The sequence below is a fragment of the Gadus chalcogrammus genome, chromosome 22, assembly GCF_026213295.1.
Source record: "Gadus chalcogrammus isolate NIFS_2021 chromosome 22, NIFS_Gcha_1.0, whole genome shotgun sequence".
Taxonomy (NCBI): Eukaryota; Metazoa; Chordata; class Actinopteri; order Gadiformes; family Gadidae; genus Gadus; species Gadus chalcogrammus.
The window spans coordinates 17,430,704-17,450,703 of NC_079433.1; the positions used below are offsets into that span (position 1 = coordinate 17,430,704).

Sequence of the window (20,000 nt, forward strand, 5' to 3'; positions counted from 1 at the left end):
TCACTCATACAACCTAATCGCCCGGGTTCAAGCAGCCTCTAGCCATAGCCCCGGAGAGCTCTGTCCGGGCAGCGGTGAACCTCCGACTGAGGGTTTGGCTTCTCAGTGTAACGCCGTGTGGCGCGTCTAAGATACAAAGTCGCTCGTTATAACCCTCAACCCTCACCCTCCTTCCTAAAACTTTCAGCCCAAAAAACACTTTTATTTAATCTCGTAGTGTTCGAATTCCAGCGGGCTGGCACTTTAACCTGTAAACCTGACCATCACCCTAACCATAGCTGGGTTGATTGGCTCAGGGTTCTAGTTGGATCAGCTGATCAGAGAGGTGGAGCTGGGCCTGGTCCAGAGAGGTGGAGCTGGGCCTGGTCCAGAGAGGTGGAGCTGGGCCTGGTCCAGAGAGGTGGAGCAGGTCCTTAGAGGTGATGCTGGACAGTGGACCCCGTCCAGCTCCGTCCATTTGGGAGCCGGTGAGCACCGCTTGGTCTTCGACACCATTGTAGAGTTGAATAGAATACTTTAAAAACAGCGTTTTTAATACAAAGTTATTAGAGCTTATACAAGCTTAAACTCAGATTTTAATGAATACACATCCAATCCACATTGAGCAGTATTTTTGACCCTTTCGGCCTTCCGTAGACACGCGCACACTGCAGATGCGCATCGTAACATACTGTAACATAACGATAATAAAGTTATCCTCCTTCCGTTGCGTCTTTGATAAACAAATGTGATACCTCCCTGACTCAAAGCACAGCAGCACGTGCTCCTGAGTGCAGCTCTCATTAACGAGGGGCCTGGCATGCCTTCAGACCCCTCATTAACCTAACGAGCTGCACCTGTGCTCGCCCCTCCCCCTCAGACCCCAGCGACGGAGGCCCGGCGAGACCGCCTCCCGTCAGCCGTCAGCCGTCAGCCGCCCGCCCAACAACCCCTCACTGCTGCATGTGATATGTTTTTATCCCCGGGGAGATCCTGCGGCTCGAGCTTCAAACGCCTCTGCTGGTCCGGCTCTCCGCACCGTTTGGTGTAGTGAGCAGCCCTCTGGAGTTGACCTGATGGCTTAACTCCCCTTTAGCTCTAGTGCATACAGAGCCGGACAGAACAGGCCTGTTCTGCCCACTGTCACCGCCTCCCACCACCAGCACTCTTCTGTCCCTCTCTCACATTTGTTTTCGGTATTTCTGCACGCAACATGCCCTCCCACCTGTTCCTATCGCACCCACTTTATTCCAACGGTGCGAGCCGATGTGTGAGTGTGCGTGCAAATACGCATGCGTGCGTGCTTGTGTGTGTGTGGTCTCTTTTCATGAGTTATTGCCAGAGAACACCGTAGCGCGAATAATGTCCGTGCTGTTTTTATACCGGTTGTTTGTGTTTGCGTGTGTGTGTGCCGCGTGTGTGTGCGCGTGGGTGTGTGTGCATATCCGTGCTTGTGCCTTTAATAGAAGATTGGTGTCTGCGATGCTAAATGCTGAGCCCCGGGAGGACGTAAAACAAACAGAGTTATAATAGAGCTGTGGTAGCAGAACGTTGGCGTGGAGCACAAAGGCAAACAGACCCGCAGGCTACAGAACATAATGCTTGTAGCACCACCTGCAGTTTACATAACTAAATTACTTTGTGTGTGTGTGTGTGTGTGTGTGTGTGTGTGTGTGTGTGTGTGTGTGTGTGTGTGTGTGTGTGTGTGTGTGTGTGTGTGTGTGTGTGTGGGCAGGGTAGGGAGCGTATGTCTTTATGTACTTCAATGATCATCTGTCCAGGATAATGATTGAACGATTTGGCTGCAGCTAAAAAACAAAATGACAACCTGTCGGAGGTTCGCTTGCTTAAAGCAATCACTTCAACCTGATCTCGGCCTGACACAACTCAGCACACTGCGCCCAGTGTTCAATACAATTAGTATTTCAATCGTTGTTCAGCTTGTGCTCGATGTTGAGCAGTGGGAGTTGGGTCAGAGCGGTGTGTAAAGGGGACAACAGGCCCCTGCTCAGCCCAGAGATCCATGGTTACGTTCTCCACGGGTGAAATAAATGTGGTGCTCACAATCGTCGCCTCTCCCACTCAGCGTTCAAAGCAGACTTTCCACAGCAAATACGTTTGTGCCCACTTGCATTGGCGGTTTTAATCTGCTTTAATGTTTTTGTCTCATTAAATGTTGCTTACATCAAGCCAACAACAGTTCTGATGCCCAGAGCACAAGTCCGCGTCGGGAATGAGGCGAGATATTGCTTAGAATTTTTTGCATCCAAAAAATAGCAGCCGGTAAACAAATGAAACATGGCGCCGCCACACTCTCACTGTGTGTTGTTGCTCTGTTCAAATAACAGCTCTTTTTTACGGGTCTCGCTACAAATATCAAACGTATTCCTGCCGGGGCTTTGGTCTCAGGTTGTTCCCTCCAGAATGTGACTAGCAGTAGTGCCGCGTATCAGTGCTCCGCTGCCGCCCTATACGACCACCCACTTTACGAGGTCCAGGAGGATTTAGAGGCACTCCAGAATAATGCTGTGTTCAACATGGTCAAACACTGCACTCAGCGGCCGCGGACACCGAGAGGAGAGCCGTAGATTCTTCTTCCGTGGCCATTAGCAGGTCGTTGGTGACCCTGGACCCCAAGAGATGCTTTAGTGCTGCCAAAAGAATGAGAGAGAGAGAGAGAGAGAGAGAGAGAGAGAGAGAGAGAGAGAGAGAGAGGGGGGGGGGGGAGGGAGAGAGAGAGAGAGAGAGAGAGAGAGAGAGAGAGAGAGAGAGAGAGAGAGAGAGAGGGGGGGGGTGGGGGGGGGGGGGGGAGAGAGAAAGAAGAGAGAGAGAGAGAGAGAGAGAGAGAGAGAGAGAGAGAGAGAGAGAGAGAGAGAGTCAGAGAGAGTCAGAGAGAGAGAGAGAGAGAGAGAGAGAGAGAGAGAGAGAGCTCAGTTTTATTTTTGTTGTACCTGAAGTCGTAGTACCATCCTGAAACATAGGACAAAAGAAAGAACGGTGTGGTCGGACACTGTAATCACAGTCGTCGGGATCGGAACAACCTGGGTGACCTGTTGGTTCAATTGGTAAAGGTTAAGCTGCATTCTCTGAGTCTATTGACAACTCCAGCAACGTGTCCAGGCCTGCCATGTCACCTCTGCTCGTGGACCCGCGTCAGAACCTGGCGTTCTGAAGCCAAACAGTCCCGGGGCCACGCCGGAGGGCCGGGTTTTGTTGGGGATCGAACGGCGGACGCTGCCAGGCCGAGGAGGTCATTGATTTTAGTATTGCGCTGTCCTTCACATTTCTTCGTCCATCGATTGTTGCGATTGCAACAAATGCGGGTCGATTCAACTTGAAAAAACAGACCTGGAAGTACATGTCTATATTTGAACCCTTGATTAAAAGAATAAAGACACATTTGAAGACTTTGTGCGGGTTGAATTTATCAAGAAAATGCAGTTCCATTCTACAATGGCTCCAGTAAGGATTGCTCCAGTGTTTCACAATAGACAATAGTATATTGGTTTGAGTAAAGAACAACTATGGGTAATTGTGCCTTCATCTATTTTAAATGTTTTAATCACAACAACAACCCGTGGACATGAACCAAGGCCGGGCTGGGAATCCCCTTATTTATTAATGTCTGCAGCAGACTACCAGTCTAGGGCATATGGTACAGCGTCTCACTGTGTTCAGGGGACCAGGGGACACGGGACAGCTCTCCAGAGGGGGAAAATACTGTTCACTGTTCACTGTTCACCGTTCAATGTTCACTTTTCAAAGCACACTTTTCAATATACACTGATTAATGTTCACTGTTCACTGTTCGCTGTTCACTGTTCACAACTCTTTTTTTTGCTTTTTAATTCCAAAGGTAATTAGAGTGATGTCAATCAGAACTGAAAGTTATGAAAATGGCACTAGACATTTTCAATAAAAAATGTGGCCAATATGACATCCAAGATTGTATGCGTTTATGTGTGTGTTTATGTGTGTGCGTGCATGCGTGCGTGTGTGTGTGCATGCAAGCTTGTGTGTGCGTGCGTGTTTGCATTGAGTGACTGAGAAATCATATGCCAGATTCATCGTGTGTCCCACAACTTCCATCCCTATTCCTCTGAGGTAACGACAGAGCCATCAGCAATCCATACCCTGCCTGCTCACCTGAAGGGGGCTAATAATAATACATAAGCCTGACACGCACACACCACTAATTGCTGCCCTTTAAGCTTATTGACACTCACACACTCTCTCAGCTGTTTATCACAGGGGACCATTTCCCTGTATGACAGAGTAGGTGTTGCTTCTATAAATAGATCACCTTTTTTAAACGTGTCATGCGAACCCTTTGCCTTGCGCTCAATGACAGTGGACTGATTAAGGAATGACAAACAAGGGTGTTCCTGCGAATGTGTCGGCTCCAAGGGTATCGCTTTGGTTTTCGATACCACTCTCATGGAAAGTCAAACAATCGTCAAAATCATCCTCGACGCCGCAAGGCTTCGATGAAAGTTAAAAAAGGACAGGAATTATAGAGCGGTGAGAGGAATATGACTGCACTGCTTACTCCAGCCCCCTCTCTACTTTCAGCTCCAGCCTGACACCTGTTGCCATGTTAAATAGTTTCATACATCATACCCTCATTCTTCCATGGACCTGATCTGCCGCCCAGGGCCGGCTCCTTGCTGACCATCATCACCTAGCACTCTGAGCCCCCCGGGGTCTGGGTCTCACTGCCACCAGGCCACCGCCTCTGCCTCTCAATGGGGAACCCCGGGGATGAGATGTTTTGATGGAGTTGGCGGTGGTGGAGGTGTTGGTGGAGGAGGTGGTTGGGGATGTGAAAGTGTTAAAGGCACCCAGTGCAACTTTCGAGGCTTAAAAATAAACATTCAATTTCTAGTCTTTTTTACACGTAGTAAGTTTCAATAACTCCATACCATTACATACCGACATTTAAGCAGCAAAGATGAGACGTCGTTGTGTGGTGAGAACTGATACAAAATCGATAACAACAACAACATTTTCTTTATTTTTTGTAACCTACAATAAATAAAGCAGGCTTCCAGTCAATGGAAAAATGGCTTCTCCCCACCGGCGATTGTTGTTGTTTACGATTTTCTATCAGTTCTCAACACACAACGACGTCTCATCTTTGCTCCTTGAATGTCGATATGTAATGGTATGGAGTTATTGAAACTTACTACGTGTAAAAAAGACTAGAAATTTAATGTTTATTTTTCATTGAATGTTTACATAAAGTTGCACTGGGTGCCTTTAAAAGTGAGGGGGTGGTGGTTGTGGTGATGGAGCTTGTGGAGGTGATGGGGGAGGTTGTGGTGATAGAGGAGATGATGGTGGTGGTGGTGGTGGAGACAGAGGTGGTGGTGGTGGTGGAGACAGAGGTGGTGGTGGTGGTGGGGCTGTGGTTGTGGTGGATGTGGTGAAAGTGGTGGTGGTGCTGTAGGAGGTGAAAGTGGTTGTGGTGGTGGTGGTACTGGTGGTGGTGGTGGTGTTAAGTGGTGGTGGTGCTGATGGTGGAGGCGGTGAAAGAAGTGGAGGAGGTAGTGGTGGGTTGGAGACGGACTGGAGGACAACATGCAATCTTCCAAGTGCAAGAAAGTGAACACAAGACTTCAAGGACTTCTCCCAAGTGTGTGTTTGAAGTGTGTGTGTAGGGAGTGGGGTGGGGGTATAAAATTAGGCTCCTGGAAAAGCTCTTCCCCCACCCCCTCCCTCCCACAGCCATGAGTCACTCGAAACAATCCCTCCTAGCTAATGTTGGCGTTCCAGCCGGAGTGATGAGGGGGAGACGGGAGCGCTACCATGACGATGTGCTCATGATCTCCCCCCTCCCCCCGTGACTCATTGTTGTTGGGTATCGGTTTTGCGCAGCAGGTTTCCCCTTTTTGTGTGTGTGTGTGTGTGTGTGTGTGTGTGTGTGTGTGTGTGTGTGTGTGTGTGTGTGTGTGTGTGCGTGTGTGTGTGCATGTGTGTGTGTGTGTGTGTGTGTGTGTGTGTGTGTGTGTGTGTGTGTGTGTGTGTGTGCGTGTGTGTGTGTGTATATGTGCTTGTGTTTTTGTTTGTATTTGTGTGTGTTAGTGTGTGTGTGTGTGTGTGTGCGCACGCAGTTAACCGCACTAGATATCCGTGTGTATTTGTGTGTGTGTGTGCGCGCGGCCGTGCGCTTGACTTTGAGCATGAATCAGATGAGCCAAAACACTCATCATCCGTCCTTGAGATTGATGAGTGCCTGGATCCACGGCTCTGTTCTGTGATCATCATGATCATCATCATCATCATCATATTCCTCCTCGTTATGTGTTTATTTTCAAATTCAAATTAGTTCAGTAAACTAACCTCAACAGCTTATTGGTTGTTAAAAAAGTCATTACCTCTTCAAAGAACGTGTTAGTCCTTCGATTATCGTTTCGAGGCGCACACATAGAGACAGAAGAAGAGGAAAAAAAACATATGCCAAGAGAGATAATAATTGTGTTATTAGTAATGTGACACATGGTGACATGGTGGAAGAAAGCTGAGACTTGATTTCTCCAGTGCGTCTCTCTGGAACTTTACTTTGCAGACCTGGAGTGTCCTGCAGGAAGTGTCACCTGAAAGCGGGGGAGGAAGGCTGCGGGCGCGGGGGGGCGGGGGCGATTTGGTGCGTCGGAGTTGATGTCGTAGGCAACTTTCGGGAAAACGTAAGCCTCATCATTTCTTGAGCAGAAGGGCCACAGGTCACACACAGTCAAATGCTACAGGGAACTAATGCAGAACTTTTCTCTTTTTTGTGTTTCTTGCGAGTCACTTTATTGCCAATTCCATAAGACATGAATGCATTCATGTTCCTGTTTATTTTTCCACTTGTTTAGAGAAAGAGATGAAGATAATACCTTCATATTCAATAGCAGAGGCCTTTTTTTGTGAAAAAAGAAAAAGCTAGTTAAAGGTGCTGTAGGTAACACTTAGGAGCTTTGGTTGTTATTTGTTTGAAACGCCACAGCCATCACCAGCTATTAGTGAGTACAAGTGAGAATATCGGTTCGAGTTGACTATGCCTGCCTTTGTGAGACAATTTATAGAGACAGTTAAGACAGCTCCCGGCTTACTTCTGACCAATCAGGGCATCTCTTCCTTGGTTAGGGAATCCACCTTGCCTGTCAATCATGGTTGTGTGAAATTAAATATTTTCCAATGGTGGAAAAAGGGAGGGAGGGTCTACAGAGGGAGGGGATGTTTTTTATGTAATTGTTTAGTCTAAAAATCTTGCTGTCTTCTGCTCTTTCCAGCATTCTCTTTTTATAACTCTTGAATCACAGCTACAGCAGCTTTAAAAGGCAGGGTTCAGTGACAAGGGGACTTAGCGCTGATACATTATACAATGATTAATAGGGGAAGCTCTGTTTATAAGGTCAATGACTGTAATGGTGGATTTCATCCCCATCAGTCCAGCACCGCCAGGCCGACTGTATACGCGCGCCTCCACTCAAGCAACACAAACCACGCCCTCACGCTCAGGACCTGGAACGGCCTCCGACCAATTTATTGCCATCCTCCCCATCTGTCTCAGAAAACCAATGGAAACGCCTGTGTAAGAAGTCCCCCCCCCCCCCCCCCTCCCCCACCCAGAACTGCTTGTTCAGCATTTCAAAAACCACAACGTGCCAAAACATCACAGACAGCCGACCCAGCAGGTTTCCCTTTGTAGCTGTCCAAGAAAATAAAATGAATGTCCGACGTCTAAGATGACGTCGTTCCCTTTTGTTTTGTTGTTGCATTTTCCCTACTCTGCATTGCATAAACGAACAGCCCAATGTGGCACCCTCATGCTGAGGCACGGCTGTTTACCCTCATTGCCATCGGCATCCGTAGATAAAAACGTATATTAAAACAGCACACAGAGTCCCTGTTGCCCGCGGCAAAAGGGACAACAGGCTCAGCCGAGCTCATCACTGCAATGTTCCGCAAGTCTTCAACTTGTTTTGAGAGCAGGAGGAAAGAAATACATTTCAACTGAGGACTTTCTGTGACGGTTTGGAGAATAGGACCAAAATAAGTTCAGCACAGCTTGTTCTACTCAGTCAGTATGTGAAGACGGGAGTATAAAAATACATTGATTGTGAGCTTGTTGTACAAGCCCACTTCAGCAAGTAGAGGCTGCGATACAATGCATTTGCGGGGTATCTGTGGCCCATTAAATGTACGTGGGGACTGTCTGTCTCGGCATGGAGACAAACAGGTCTTAGTGTATAAGCTGCACTTTGTCGTAATCTATAGTTTGTTGTCAGAGCACAGAGAGAGCATTATTCCCTACTACTGCCCTACTAAAGGTGGTCAACAAGTCCTCTGCCCCGAATCCTGATCAGTCAATGTATTAAATAGACAAGGGAAAGGGCTCTGGGTCCCACAGATACTGCAGTTATCGAACAACTCGATGGACCTATATGTCACAGGGAAGGGGATGTGGGGGGACCCCATTGGTGGGAATATCCCTGCTGCTGTTCAGTGATACCTGCGGTAAGAATTGGATGTGCCTGGTCCGATACCAGGTTCTGTCCAACTCGCACTGGACATGGTGTCCACCGAAGTGGAACTGTGTCAAAACCCATAGCTGCTCGTTCCCTGTCTGTCTCTGGGTGGTACACTATGTCTCAGCGTCCATCTATCCCCTGCATTGGCTTCCCTTGCACCTCCCAGTGCTAGAGAGGCACAGCGACTTAGTAAGGAGATTACTCGTTCATCAAGCAGAGCATTGATACTCACAGACAAGGGTGTCACCAGAGGTTGTAATAACGTCCCTGAAGACCCATACAGGCAGAGTTGGAACACAGCAGGTCTTTGCAACAAGAAGTGATGGGGGGCGGCGTGGTTGGAAATATAAAATTGACATCATTATACTTTCTTTCTCAAGAGTCCTTCCTTGGTTTATTTTGCTTCACTCTGGCAGGAAACTCGCTCCAAATCCACTTTCTCTCTGTGCTAAATGCTCAACGTCACACCGCAAAACGAATTAGTTAACGTGTCTCATACACCTCAATGGGCTCTTTTTTCTGCAGAGGATAATACAATGATGAAGGATTATGAAGTAATACCACTCCTCTGTGATAAGACTGGATAAGCAATAAATGCCTAGATCTTCTAATGTTAGCTCGGCCGCCTGCTACACAGGAGCGTGTTAGCCGTGAGCTAGTGCTCTGTGTTGTCTCTCTGTGAGGCCGTAGCATTAAAAAAAACCTTAACACTTGAGTTGAGCAGAATAAATAGAATCCGTTAACCCCGGATGCCTTTAGTTAGGTCGGGGTATTTTGTTACTCAGACTGAGCCCTAAGGAGTTTCTCTTTGGATGCTGCCTTAAAATAAAGGGCCTTCACTCTCAAGCTAATAATCTCCTTTCTGATCGTTTCAAAGGAATCTTAGCTACGGATAAACCAGTAATTGGAATTACCTTGTCGTTGTGGTGAAATTAAAATGCACATCAGCGATCCCCTCTTTACAATCAGCCAGAAGGGGGCTCCCGATGGACCCTAATCAGCCCCGATATTAATAAGACGCTGACGCGTAATTGCACACCTTCAAAGGAGGTAGCCAAAATAGGACTCATGCTGGATGCTAGGTGGTCTGCTCCACGTTTCCCTCTGACGCATTCAAAGCTCTCTGTGCACACTATGGCGTGTAGTGCCTTTAATTATTATTTAAGGTTTATTTGAATTGGGACGGATACAGTAACATAGACAAGCGGGAGACAGTCATCCGATGTTTGCATCATAGTATTTCTAGCCAAAGCTTATTTACGACACTTCCCAAATGTTCTGGGTTCTTGCGGGATTAAGTGAGACTACCCCCTTTGAGAGGGTGAGGAAAAGGGTGTGAGGTCGAATTAGACTGGGGTAGCCCTGCCCATTCTGCCGGTGATTTGAGTTTGCCCTGCACAAAGGTCTGGAGAAGAGCAATACATTTCTTTCTGCTTCCGATACGTTTTTGCGGGAGCCAATCACCGAACTGGCTTTTCCCCTTGGCACGCTATTGGCAGGTTTAACACAATGACGACAGGGAAGCGACGGCAAGCAGCCAATCGCGTACACAGTCAGTTGAACTAGGCCCGTTGATCACGCCTCTTGTGCTGAAGGAAATGACGGCAGCTTCCCCAGACCAACGTGCAATCTACGATTGAGCTTGGTCTGGTAATAGCCACACTACGGTTGAATGGTTGAATGGCTTCTGCTTTCTCATAAGGACCATAAGGTGCTGGGTACAGGCCAGGGGATACCGAATGCCTGTTTCAACCAGGTTCATTTCCACTGAAGCCAACGTTGAAACTAGCTCACTTGAAACAAGAGTTGCAACTCTGCTTGAGTTGCACCGTTTTTACTTAACCGTAAAGCCTGATTAAGCTCGATGCTAATTATAATGGCACTGTTTTAGTGATGTTCTCCTGAGTTGGGTCAATAAAACGGCTGTTCTACGCCTACGTACGTCGTGCAATCAATATAGATCAACAACCCTTGAGCGATGGAGATGCTACAAATAAATAACCTCTGTATACTGTGAGAAATTAAAAAAATAATTGACTCACTGAATATACAGACAAATGAAATGAGTCTTATAACTGTGTCGATACCTTCCATCTGTCAGGCTGTATGTAATAACAATAGGGGGGTGCATATTGATTGTTCTTATACAAAGATGGTGCATGTATACAATACTACCACAAAGACGTAGCAGCTTATTACTTTATTTTCATTGTGAATTTTCTGTCTTAAATCTTTTAAATGAATCTGTCATGTCAACCATTGGTGAGATAGAGAATCTTATTTTACTCTGGAACGTACCTTAGATGGGCGCTCCAGGCAGCTGACACGTGTGTCAGTCTGGTACTGCTATGTATAAAAAATGCATGCGGTCTACTTGAAAAGGTTAATCACTTCAAAATGTAGTGCAGAGTTTATTTTGAATAATGAACTCAATGAACTTATTTTGAATAATGAACGCAGGTACACACACACACACACCCTTATGAAACATCCATAATAAAATCACATGATTATGACTTGCAGATTTTGTGTGGACCTGGAGGCACATAACATCAGTGCATTTCAACCACGGAGACACAAGCACTGTTCTTGGGGAACTGGTTGAGAATTGTAGCATCCTAGTTTAATGTGCTCTATGTGTTTTAGTAGAGTTTAAGCGCCTAAACCTCAAATACAGGGTTATTGACTGTTATTCTGTTATGTTCTTACATTAATCGCATATAACCATGAGAGACAAGTGAGACAATTGGCAAAAGATTGCCAGATCTTAAATAGTACCCAGTCACAGTCACACACTCCCTCTTAACTAAACCATGGGTATAAATTAAGTATATAATAATAATATAATAATAAAATACTTTTTTTCTGTTGTTTTGTCAACGCATAAAATGTATTACTATTGGTTTAAAGACTCTCAGAATATAGCACGTTCTTATATTGTTTTATAGTAAGTTAAAATGTTATCAAAGCTTTCCAAAGGTGCGACAATAACTTAATTTGCATATATTTGCATGTTGGAAAGTGATACGTTGCTTCTTGCTAGTGATACATTTTGTGAAATGAAATCACAACTTGGTAGCACCTGCACTCCACACTTCAGGGCAGAAGAGCTCTCATTCTTCAGTAGAAGAAAGTCTCAACAGTCAGCCTCTTTCTTTCACAAAGATGATGGAGTGCTACCAGTTGACTTCCAATCGACCATGTACGGGTCTTGCTCCTTGGCATGGCTAGCAGACTCCTGCCTGGTTTAGTCTACTTCCCGTAGCCTGGTCCATAAAAGGAGCAGACCCTTATTAGTGTTATAAATGACACCTGTGTTTGTCCCCAGTAGACGCCACTGTCAAAAGGGTCCAGACTATTCAATGTTCAAATACAACACACTCCAAACAATTAAACCCTAGAAATTGCACATTCCATATGTTTTATAAAAATGGCTAATGCAGCATACACTACAATTTAAGTGATTGCTAATCCATCAGTTTGAATAGAATTCATAATTCAGCCCGTAGCCCAAAGCTATTGCCTAGATCAGCAGCTGGGCTAGCAGCTTAAAGTGACTTACTCTCTGCCACGCTGGCTAATTACTGCATTAGTCTGGTGATTTATGTCGTGGCGTTCACACCGTTCAGTACATACACCGAGCGCACACAATCGTTCACCTGTGCACACATATGCAACAAAAGCACCTGTGCATGACAGGATCCTGTTCTTGCAGAACAAATATGTCTGTTCCCTTGACAACGCGAGATAGCACAGTCATTATGACACGACAAACAGATTACACAGGCCACTGCTGTGACCACCAGCCAAGAATGCAATCAACAATAACAACGAGACAATTCAAGACGGCACAGAAAACAGCGGTGATGGCCAGGGCCTGTCTCGTCAGTGCCAATGTACAGCCAACGGCCATCATTTGTATACATGGCGGTGTATATGGGTAAAAACTGTGTTTGTTTGTGCTTCTGCTTAGTTCTGGCCACTGCCAGCGAAGTACCAGGTCTGTGAACCTATGTAATAACTAACAGTATTGCTATGGCTGTGAGTGTGAAAAAGTGTTGTAAAATACAACAGCAGTAGCCATGACAATGAGCGTTTCGGAAATAGACTTTGTACGTACAAAATATTTTTATTGTTTAAAATAGATTTCACCATGTCAGCTGTAGGCTAACTGTTTGTTGCGAATGATTGTGTTACCTTGGAAATATACCATATTATGCTGCCCTCTCAACACCATTTCGAGTTCTCTCTCAGTAGTGACCTGTTTCACAAGTACGTCACAGGTAACCACGAATCAAATTACATGTACAGTTCGATCGACTGCCGAAGAATTCATTAATTGCTTATTATCGTGCACAAATGTTCACACGTCAAGAATCGGCAGGAATTTCTTCGCTAATTTGCGAGGAAAGGGGAGCAGGGGGGGATCAGGCGGACGGCAGACAGATGGCTGATCAGAAGAACTAAATGCTTCCCAAGATTTTAATACACATGGTGTGAAGAGCTTTGTTAATCCGACAAACATATTCAGTTTGATGCAGTCCCTGTGCTTTCACAACAACAGGCCCATTGGTAGATGACTAATATACTAATATATGGCCATTTAGTAAAGAGTTTTATCCACAGTGGATTACAGCTGAGGATGAGAAGAACCAAATCATGCAATTAACATGAGTTCAAGTGCAGAACATCATCAGGGTGCATGGGCGAGGCTCCAAAAAAACCCAAATTGGAGTTGTTCTTGCCAGTGTGTGTAACAAATATAGTCAAAGTCTATCTATTTGCAATTCGGATTCTGAAAATGAGACCAATTTGGCATGACAAAAGGTCTGATTTCAGGCCAGTACATTCGATACAAAACCTCAATATATCCCCTGAACTTCTTTAAAATATGTATCACACGTCAATGCTTTGCTGGTGTGAAACTTCTCAGAGAAAATCATTTTCCATGTTCTTCAGAATAATCTCAACCCTGAGGTTCTGTTGGCTATTTTGATAACCTCAACAGCAGTTGAGACTCCTTCACATCGCATCTTCTGGTCGGCACGTGCAATGTTGAGCAGCCCTGGAGTGAACCCGATTGACTGTTTGAACCTTCATCTCTCTTTCTCTCTCTCCCTCCCTTCCTCCTTTCCTCTCTCGCTCTCTCTCTCTCTCTCCCTCCCTTTGTCAATTCCTCCCTCCCTCTTGCTCTCTCTCTCCCTCGCTCTCTCTCTCTCTCTCTCTCTCTCTCCCCCCTCTCTCTCTCTCTCTCTCTCTCTCTCTCTCTCTCTCTCTCTCTCACTCTCTCCTCTCTCTCTCTCTCTCTCTCTCTCTCTCTCTCTCTCTCTCTCTCTCTCTCTCTCTCTCTCTCTATCTCTCTCTCTCTCCGCCACCCACCCCCGCACACACACACACACACACACACACACACACACACACACACACACACACACACACACACACACACACACACACACACACACACACACACACACACACACACACACACACACACACACACACACACACACACACACACACACACTCACACACACACACACACAAACGTGCACACAAACACCGCTCATGTCAGTCAGTCATTATGAATACATAATAAAAATAATTGTCAGTTGTGTATTGAAAAGGAATTTCCGTGGCTCCGCTCTGACGGCCGTATTGTGTTCAGCGGTCGCCCCCCTTTTTATAGACTCGCTTAAACTGGAGTTTATAAAAAGCTCTCACGCATATCAACACGCGTGCTTGTGTGGGTGGAAGGAGTCCGTTGAGGGGAGGCCTTTACAGATCGATACTGCAAAGACTCACACAAACAAAAAACCTGACCAGGTTTGATCCATGAACACAACAAACATAACCACTACAATCGTCTTGTGAAGAGGAGATATCGTAGGTAGGCAGCCCGGCGCTGGTTGTGGGGGAGATACAAATGTCAGCCACACGCCGCTGGTAGTGTTGTTGTTTTTCTTTGGCTCTAGCTTTAAAGTTTGTTATTCACTATGGCCCCGCGGAAGCACCTGACGGGAAAGAGGAGTGATCGATGAGTAAAAAGGCTGTACTTTTCCCTTTAACAACCTGCCAAAAGGCATAATCTTTGTTAACACAAACGGTTTTGTTAACTCTTGTTAAGAAAAAGGAAATATGAACTCTGGTTGAATTTCAGCTTGTTTGTCTTGAAATATAGACTGACTAAATCAATGCCTCGTCTCTGCCTTTTGTTACCCCACCGGCCCCCCAGCCTGTAGGAGTTCTTGTTGCTTGTGACTCAGCAGCAAGTGGCCTCCAGATAAAGTCTAATTAAGATAAAAGCCTTGCTGGCTCCTTCCTGTCTCCTCTATCAAATCCAATAGCTCCTTCTTTGGTTTTCTCGTCTCCTTCGCCACAGAGAAGACCACTTTTATTACACTAATCCTTCCAGCCAACGTCCGTTCTTGCAGTCAGTCTAGTGGAGTCGGTCCGACGGGCTGCTTTCCGCCTGTTGCTCCACAATAACACTCTCCCTGGAGATGATTCCCCCTCATATCTAAGCGTGTCTACAAGCGCACACGCAAGGATACCCTTTACATACTGCTTGCTTGTGACCATCCAAAAGAATGTCATGGCTTTAAAAATAGATAAATTGAATTAAAAAATAAACAATATGCTTGAAACGTAGCCTACCCATTGCAATTCCCTAGCACCATAAATTATGCGCTTCTTTCAACATCATATCATATCATATCATATGATTGTTAATATTTCCTGTTTTGTTTCCATAAACCTTCAAAACCTTCATCTAACTATATTTTGAAACTATTTGGGTTTCGTAATAATTGGCTACCCGACCAACGGGTGGAGTCAATGCTAACAACTAGTTAGGCAAAGATTCAGAAAATCAGAATTCATCCCAATAGTCTGAAACCACATTTTCCCATCAACACATCCTCATGGTTGCACTTGTACTTGACTTTGTGTCTGAACTCTGTTAAGGTGACATGCATTTGATCTCTCATTGGCTCAATTCCCTTTTTTCATACATTCTTTGTACGCATCCAAATATTTTTGTATCTTACCTTTTCAGGCCTTCGTGTTTGTACATATTTTTTCAATATTCTATCAGTAAAATGTGATTTATTATTTCACTGAAATGCGATGTAGCGATCTGAGTCTGAGGACAGCAGCGACGGCCCTGGTAGCGTAGCAGCTGTCTCTCCTGCTGGTAGTGAACGCATAGAGAATCCTCTCTCTGCTCCTGCCCCACAGCAGCTTGTTTGACTGCTTCATGACCCGCGCGGTCAGACCCACCCTCTTGTCAACGCTGTGAGCTAGGTTGCAGAACTTAGGAACCCGGAGTCTTCCACGGTGCCTCTTCACTCGGGTCCCCTCATCCTAGGCACTGCTAGTGTGGATGGAGCGATGGGGGTGCCATCCAAGGGTAGCTTTACTCCCTGGGCCTTATGAAAACTAGATCCGCCAGCCCCATTGACCAGCAGTGTGGCGCCATAGATCTGGCCTCATGTTACATCCAGGGTACTCTGAGAGCTGTTGCCTCATTTATATTCTCACAGATCTAATTTTAGTTGAATAATCTCAAATCAGATTATACTAAAGTACATATTGGTTTCCTCTAATGATGTTGCTGGAGGGTTTTATTTCTAAGCACGTAATTAGTGATCCCAACACAAACATGGCCAGAAACAGTAAACGTTTCCCAATGGGAAGAAAAGGTGTATGTCAAGGTGTCTAGCCAACACGGTGTAGACTGGCTCCTGTAGAAATGCAGTTATTAAAATCCCCTTATGAAAGCTTCATCGCAAAAAACGAGTTTCCCTTTTGAAAGAATATCTCTGTAACAAAACAGAAAACAGGGCGCAGCACTGCCTCTTCAGTCGTTGGTTCCCATCCCAGGCTCTGATCCGTCTCCCCACAGAGGTTGTGGTACAGCACAGTAGGCCTGCGGGATCCCAGAACATGACACCAACGACCCTCTGTTGTCTTGTGTTTGTGTCCTCCAGGTTACGGGCACGCCGCCCCGGGCACCGACGCGGGCAAGGCCTTCTGCATGTTCTACGCCGTCCTGGGCATCCCCCTGACGCTGGTGATGTTCCAGAGCCTGGGCGAGCGCATGAACACCTTCGTCAAGTACCTGCTGAAGCGCATCAAGAAGTGCTGCGGCATGAGCGTCACCGACGTGTCCATGGAGAACATGGTGACGGTGGGCTTCTTCTCCTGCATCGGCACGCTGTGCGTGGGCGCCGCCGCCTTCAGCCACTACGAGGACTGGAGCTTCTTCCAGTCCTACTACTACTGCTTCATCACGCTCACCACCATCGGCTTCGGGGACTTTGTGGCGCTGCAGAAGAACCGCGCGCTGCAGAGGAAGCCGCTCTACGTGGCCTTCAGCTTCATGTACATCCTGGTGGGGCTGACGGTGATCGGCGCCTTCCTCAACCTGGTGGTGCTGCGCTTCCTCACCATGAACAGCGAGGACGAGCGCCGCGACGCCGAGGAGCGGGCCTCCCTGGCGGGCCACCGCAACAGCATGATCATCCACATCCAGGAGGAGCCGCGGCCGCACGGCGGCGGAGGAGGCGGGGGCGGCGGCGGCGGGGTGCGGCTGGGGCGGCGACGGAGGAGACCCGCGGACCTCCATCACCCCCACCACCACCACCACCACCAGCACCAGCAGCAGCACCAGCAGCAGCACCAGCAGCAGCAGTACCGCCCCACGGAGGTGATGGACCTGCAGTCGGTGTGCTCCTGCATGCACTACCACTCGCCCCCGGAGTTCGGCAGCTCCGGGGGGGGCGAGGGCGGAGGGGGCGGGCGGATGGGGGGTCTGGGCTGCGGCTTCACCAACCAGAACTCGTTCAGCTCGCAGCTGAACCCCAATCAGTACTTTCAGTCGGTGTCGTACCGGATCGAGGAGATCTCGCCCAGCACGCTGAAGAACAGCTTCTTCCCGTCGCCCATCAGCTCGGTGTCGCCCGGCCTCCACAGCTTCATGGACCACCGGAGGCTCATGAAGCGCAGGAAATCCGTCTGACTGGCGCGTGGACACACACACACACACACACACACACACACACACACACACACACACACACACACACACACACACACACACACACACACACACACACACACACACACACACACACAGAGATACACATGCACACACACATTCACACACATACATGCACTCACACACACAAACCCACACACGTGCACGCAAAGAGAGCGAGGCTGACCATTTAGCTTCCTGTGTTCTACACATTGGGTCAAACACCTCTCAACGCTGCTCTTTGCCAATTCTTAGTTCATCCCCTTTTTCCCTTTTTCCTGTGGGTGTGTATAATAGACGATGAGTGAGTATCAGAGAGGACCGCGGAGGGCCGGGCGCGCAGATGCCACGCAGAACTTGTGTTTATTTTCTAAGGGACGCCAAGCATGACGCATGGATTTCTATTTTTTCTACAAAGGGTTTCGTTGGAAAAAGACATAACAAACTAACAGACAAACAACATGAGCTACCAGACCTTCCTAGTTTACTACATTGATATATTTCCATGGTTACCAAATGATGCACACTTTGGAGACATTTTCGAGAGATGCTATTTTTCAAAACGGAGACACTGACCCGAAGTATCCTGGTTTCACTTTAACTTGAAAATAAATGAATAAAAGAAAGTTATGACTATTATGTTATTTTCAAAAGCCTCACAGCAGACAGAGAATTGAATATGATTCAGCATCAGGTATTGTTTTCTATGAGCAATCATACTTAGGAAAATGTTTTAATACTTAAATGGGAATTTTACTTAATAACCCTTTTTCTGGGGTCATATTCACACCTATCTGGGCTTTTGTGTGCCCCCAAGGTTGTGTTAAGATTGCTTGATTCGATATAAATATATATATATATATATATAAGATGTATAACTGTATTATTATTACCCCCCTACCCCCGCCTCCATCCAATAGAAGCACATTCAACCTCAAACCCGTCAGACTCGTTGTAAACACCTGTCCCTGCTTGTTATTGTCCTTCAAATGAACGTGTTAAGCCTTATTATTCAGATGAGTCTCATTACATTAATATTTTAGGCTGTAAAGCCGAAATCAAAGTTATGCTTCAACAACAAAGACGCAGGTAGGTTGGAAAATTAGCCCAGAAGTGTTACGAAGTGAAATTCCCCTTTAAGGCCACAACTTCATGCCAAAATATTGTTTCCAATATGAGCATGTGCATTCGATGTCATTCAATACCCGTGCCATGATGATTTGTGACAATTTTTTTGTACTATATTATACTTTATTTATTTATTTCACAAAACCGCAAATGTAGGAAGAACACTGTAGAGTCTTAAATGTTTTGATTTGAAGGATCATACTGGCTTTGTTGACTTTTCCTCTCTCCTAAGAACGGCTGTACACATTCAGAGCAGAACTTGTTATGGATACAAGAGTTAACTATATCGAGAGTAAATATATGTCCTCTGAGGTCAATATAAACATCTTGCTATGAACATCTCGACAGTGTGATCTATGATACGATTTTCAGCAAATATAGACCATTGTATGTGGGTCCTTTTGTCAGATTTCTGTGATGCAATATGTGACGCATGCAATTGAAAGCTGACCCTCCCCAAAGTCAGGCTTAACAGCTTACAACATGGGACCATTGTTTATTGCAACGCAACATATAGCCGCCTAATTATTTATTTGATACCTTTTTATTGAATAGCCATGTTTGATAACCAGGATTTCAGGACGTAAACAATCAGCACACGTTCCAAGCCATGAGGGGAATCAGCCTGATATAATACTGAGCTCTAGACTGGGACTGGGATTATTCGCATGTCACTCGAAAGATGGGGAAAAGGCTTAAAAGCAACACTATGATCCTTTAAATTAATCTAAGCTATGGGAAGGAGAAGGAGACTTTAGAAAGCACCCAACGCCTTTGAAAGCGCTGTAATGCATGTCCTCTGTATTTGTAACATTGTATGGTGACTGGCTAGTAATACAAATGCTTTTCAGACTTTCTTAAAAACATCTTGGCTGATTTTCTCCAAAATAACTAAGATGTTTAAATCCAAGCTCCACGGTTATGTATAAAAAGGGCACGGCATTGTTTTATCATTACCTTTATGGCGTTAACTGTTTTACAATGCATATGGTTCTGTGTGGTGTAATCCATCCATTGGTTAAATGAGCCTTGTGTGGTCTGACTTCCACTCGTAAGCTCACGAGTGACTTCATGCACAGTAGTTCAATAGGAAAGGGAAGAGATTTGTCTAAAAAAACAGTGTAATAACACTAGAGATGGTCCGTTGGTTGGGAGGGTGTTTCATAAACCCCTTGAGCCAATGAGATGGCTTCCTCAGGATTTCTGAGGTTTTGTTACGCCATTACTGAAGAAGGTTCCCTGCTTCTGCAAGCTTGTGACGTGAACGTCAGGCCACCTGAGATCGAGAATTGAATGATTCATTATATCTATTTTTTTGGTTTGTGCCCAAAAACAAC

General features: G+C 46.1%; 1 protein-coding gene across 1 annotated transcript in view; it reads left to right on the forward strand.

Annotated features, from left to right (window-relative positions):
• kcnk9 (potassium channel, subfamily K, member 9) overlaps positions 1-17,517 on the forward strand; it is a 26,062-nt gene extending 8,545 nt beyond the window's left edge. Inside the window, exons 2-3 of the mRNA XM_056582530.1 lie at positions 16,487-17,045; positions 17,178-17,517. Coding sequence (XP_056438505.1) covers positions 16,487-17,045; positions 17,178-17,517 — 899 coding nt within the window. The remainder of the gene's footprint in view (positions 1-16,486; positions 17,046-17,177) is intronic.
• Positions 17,518-20,000: the final 2,483 nt, after the last annotated feature.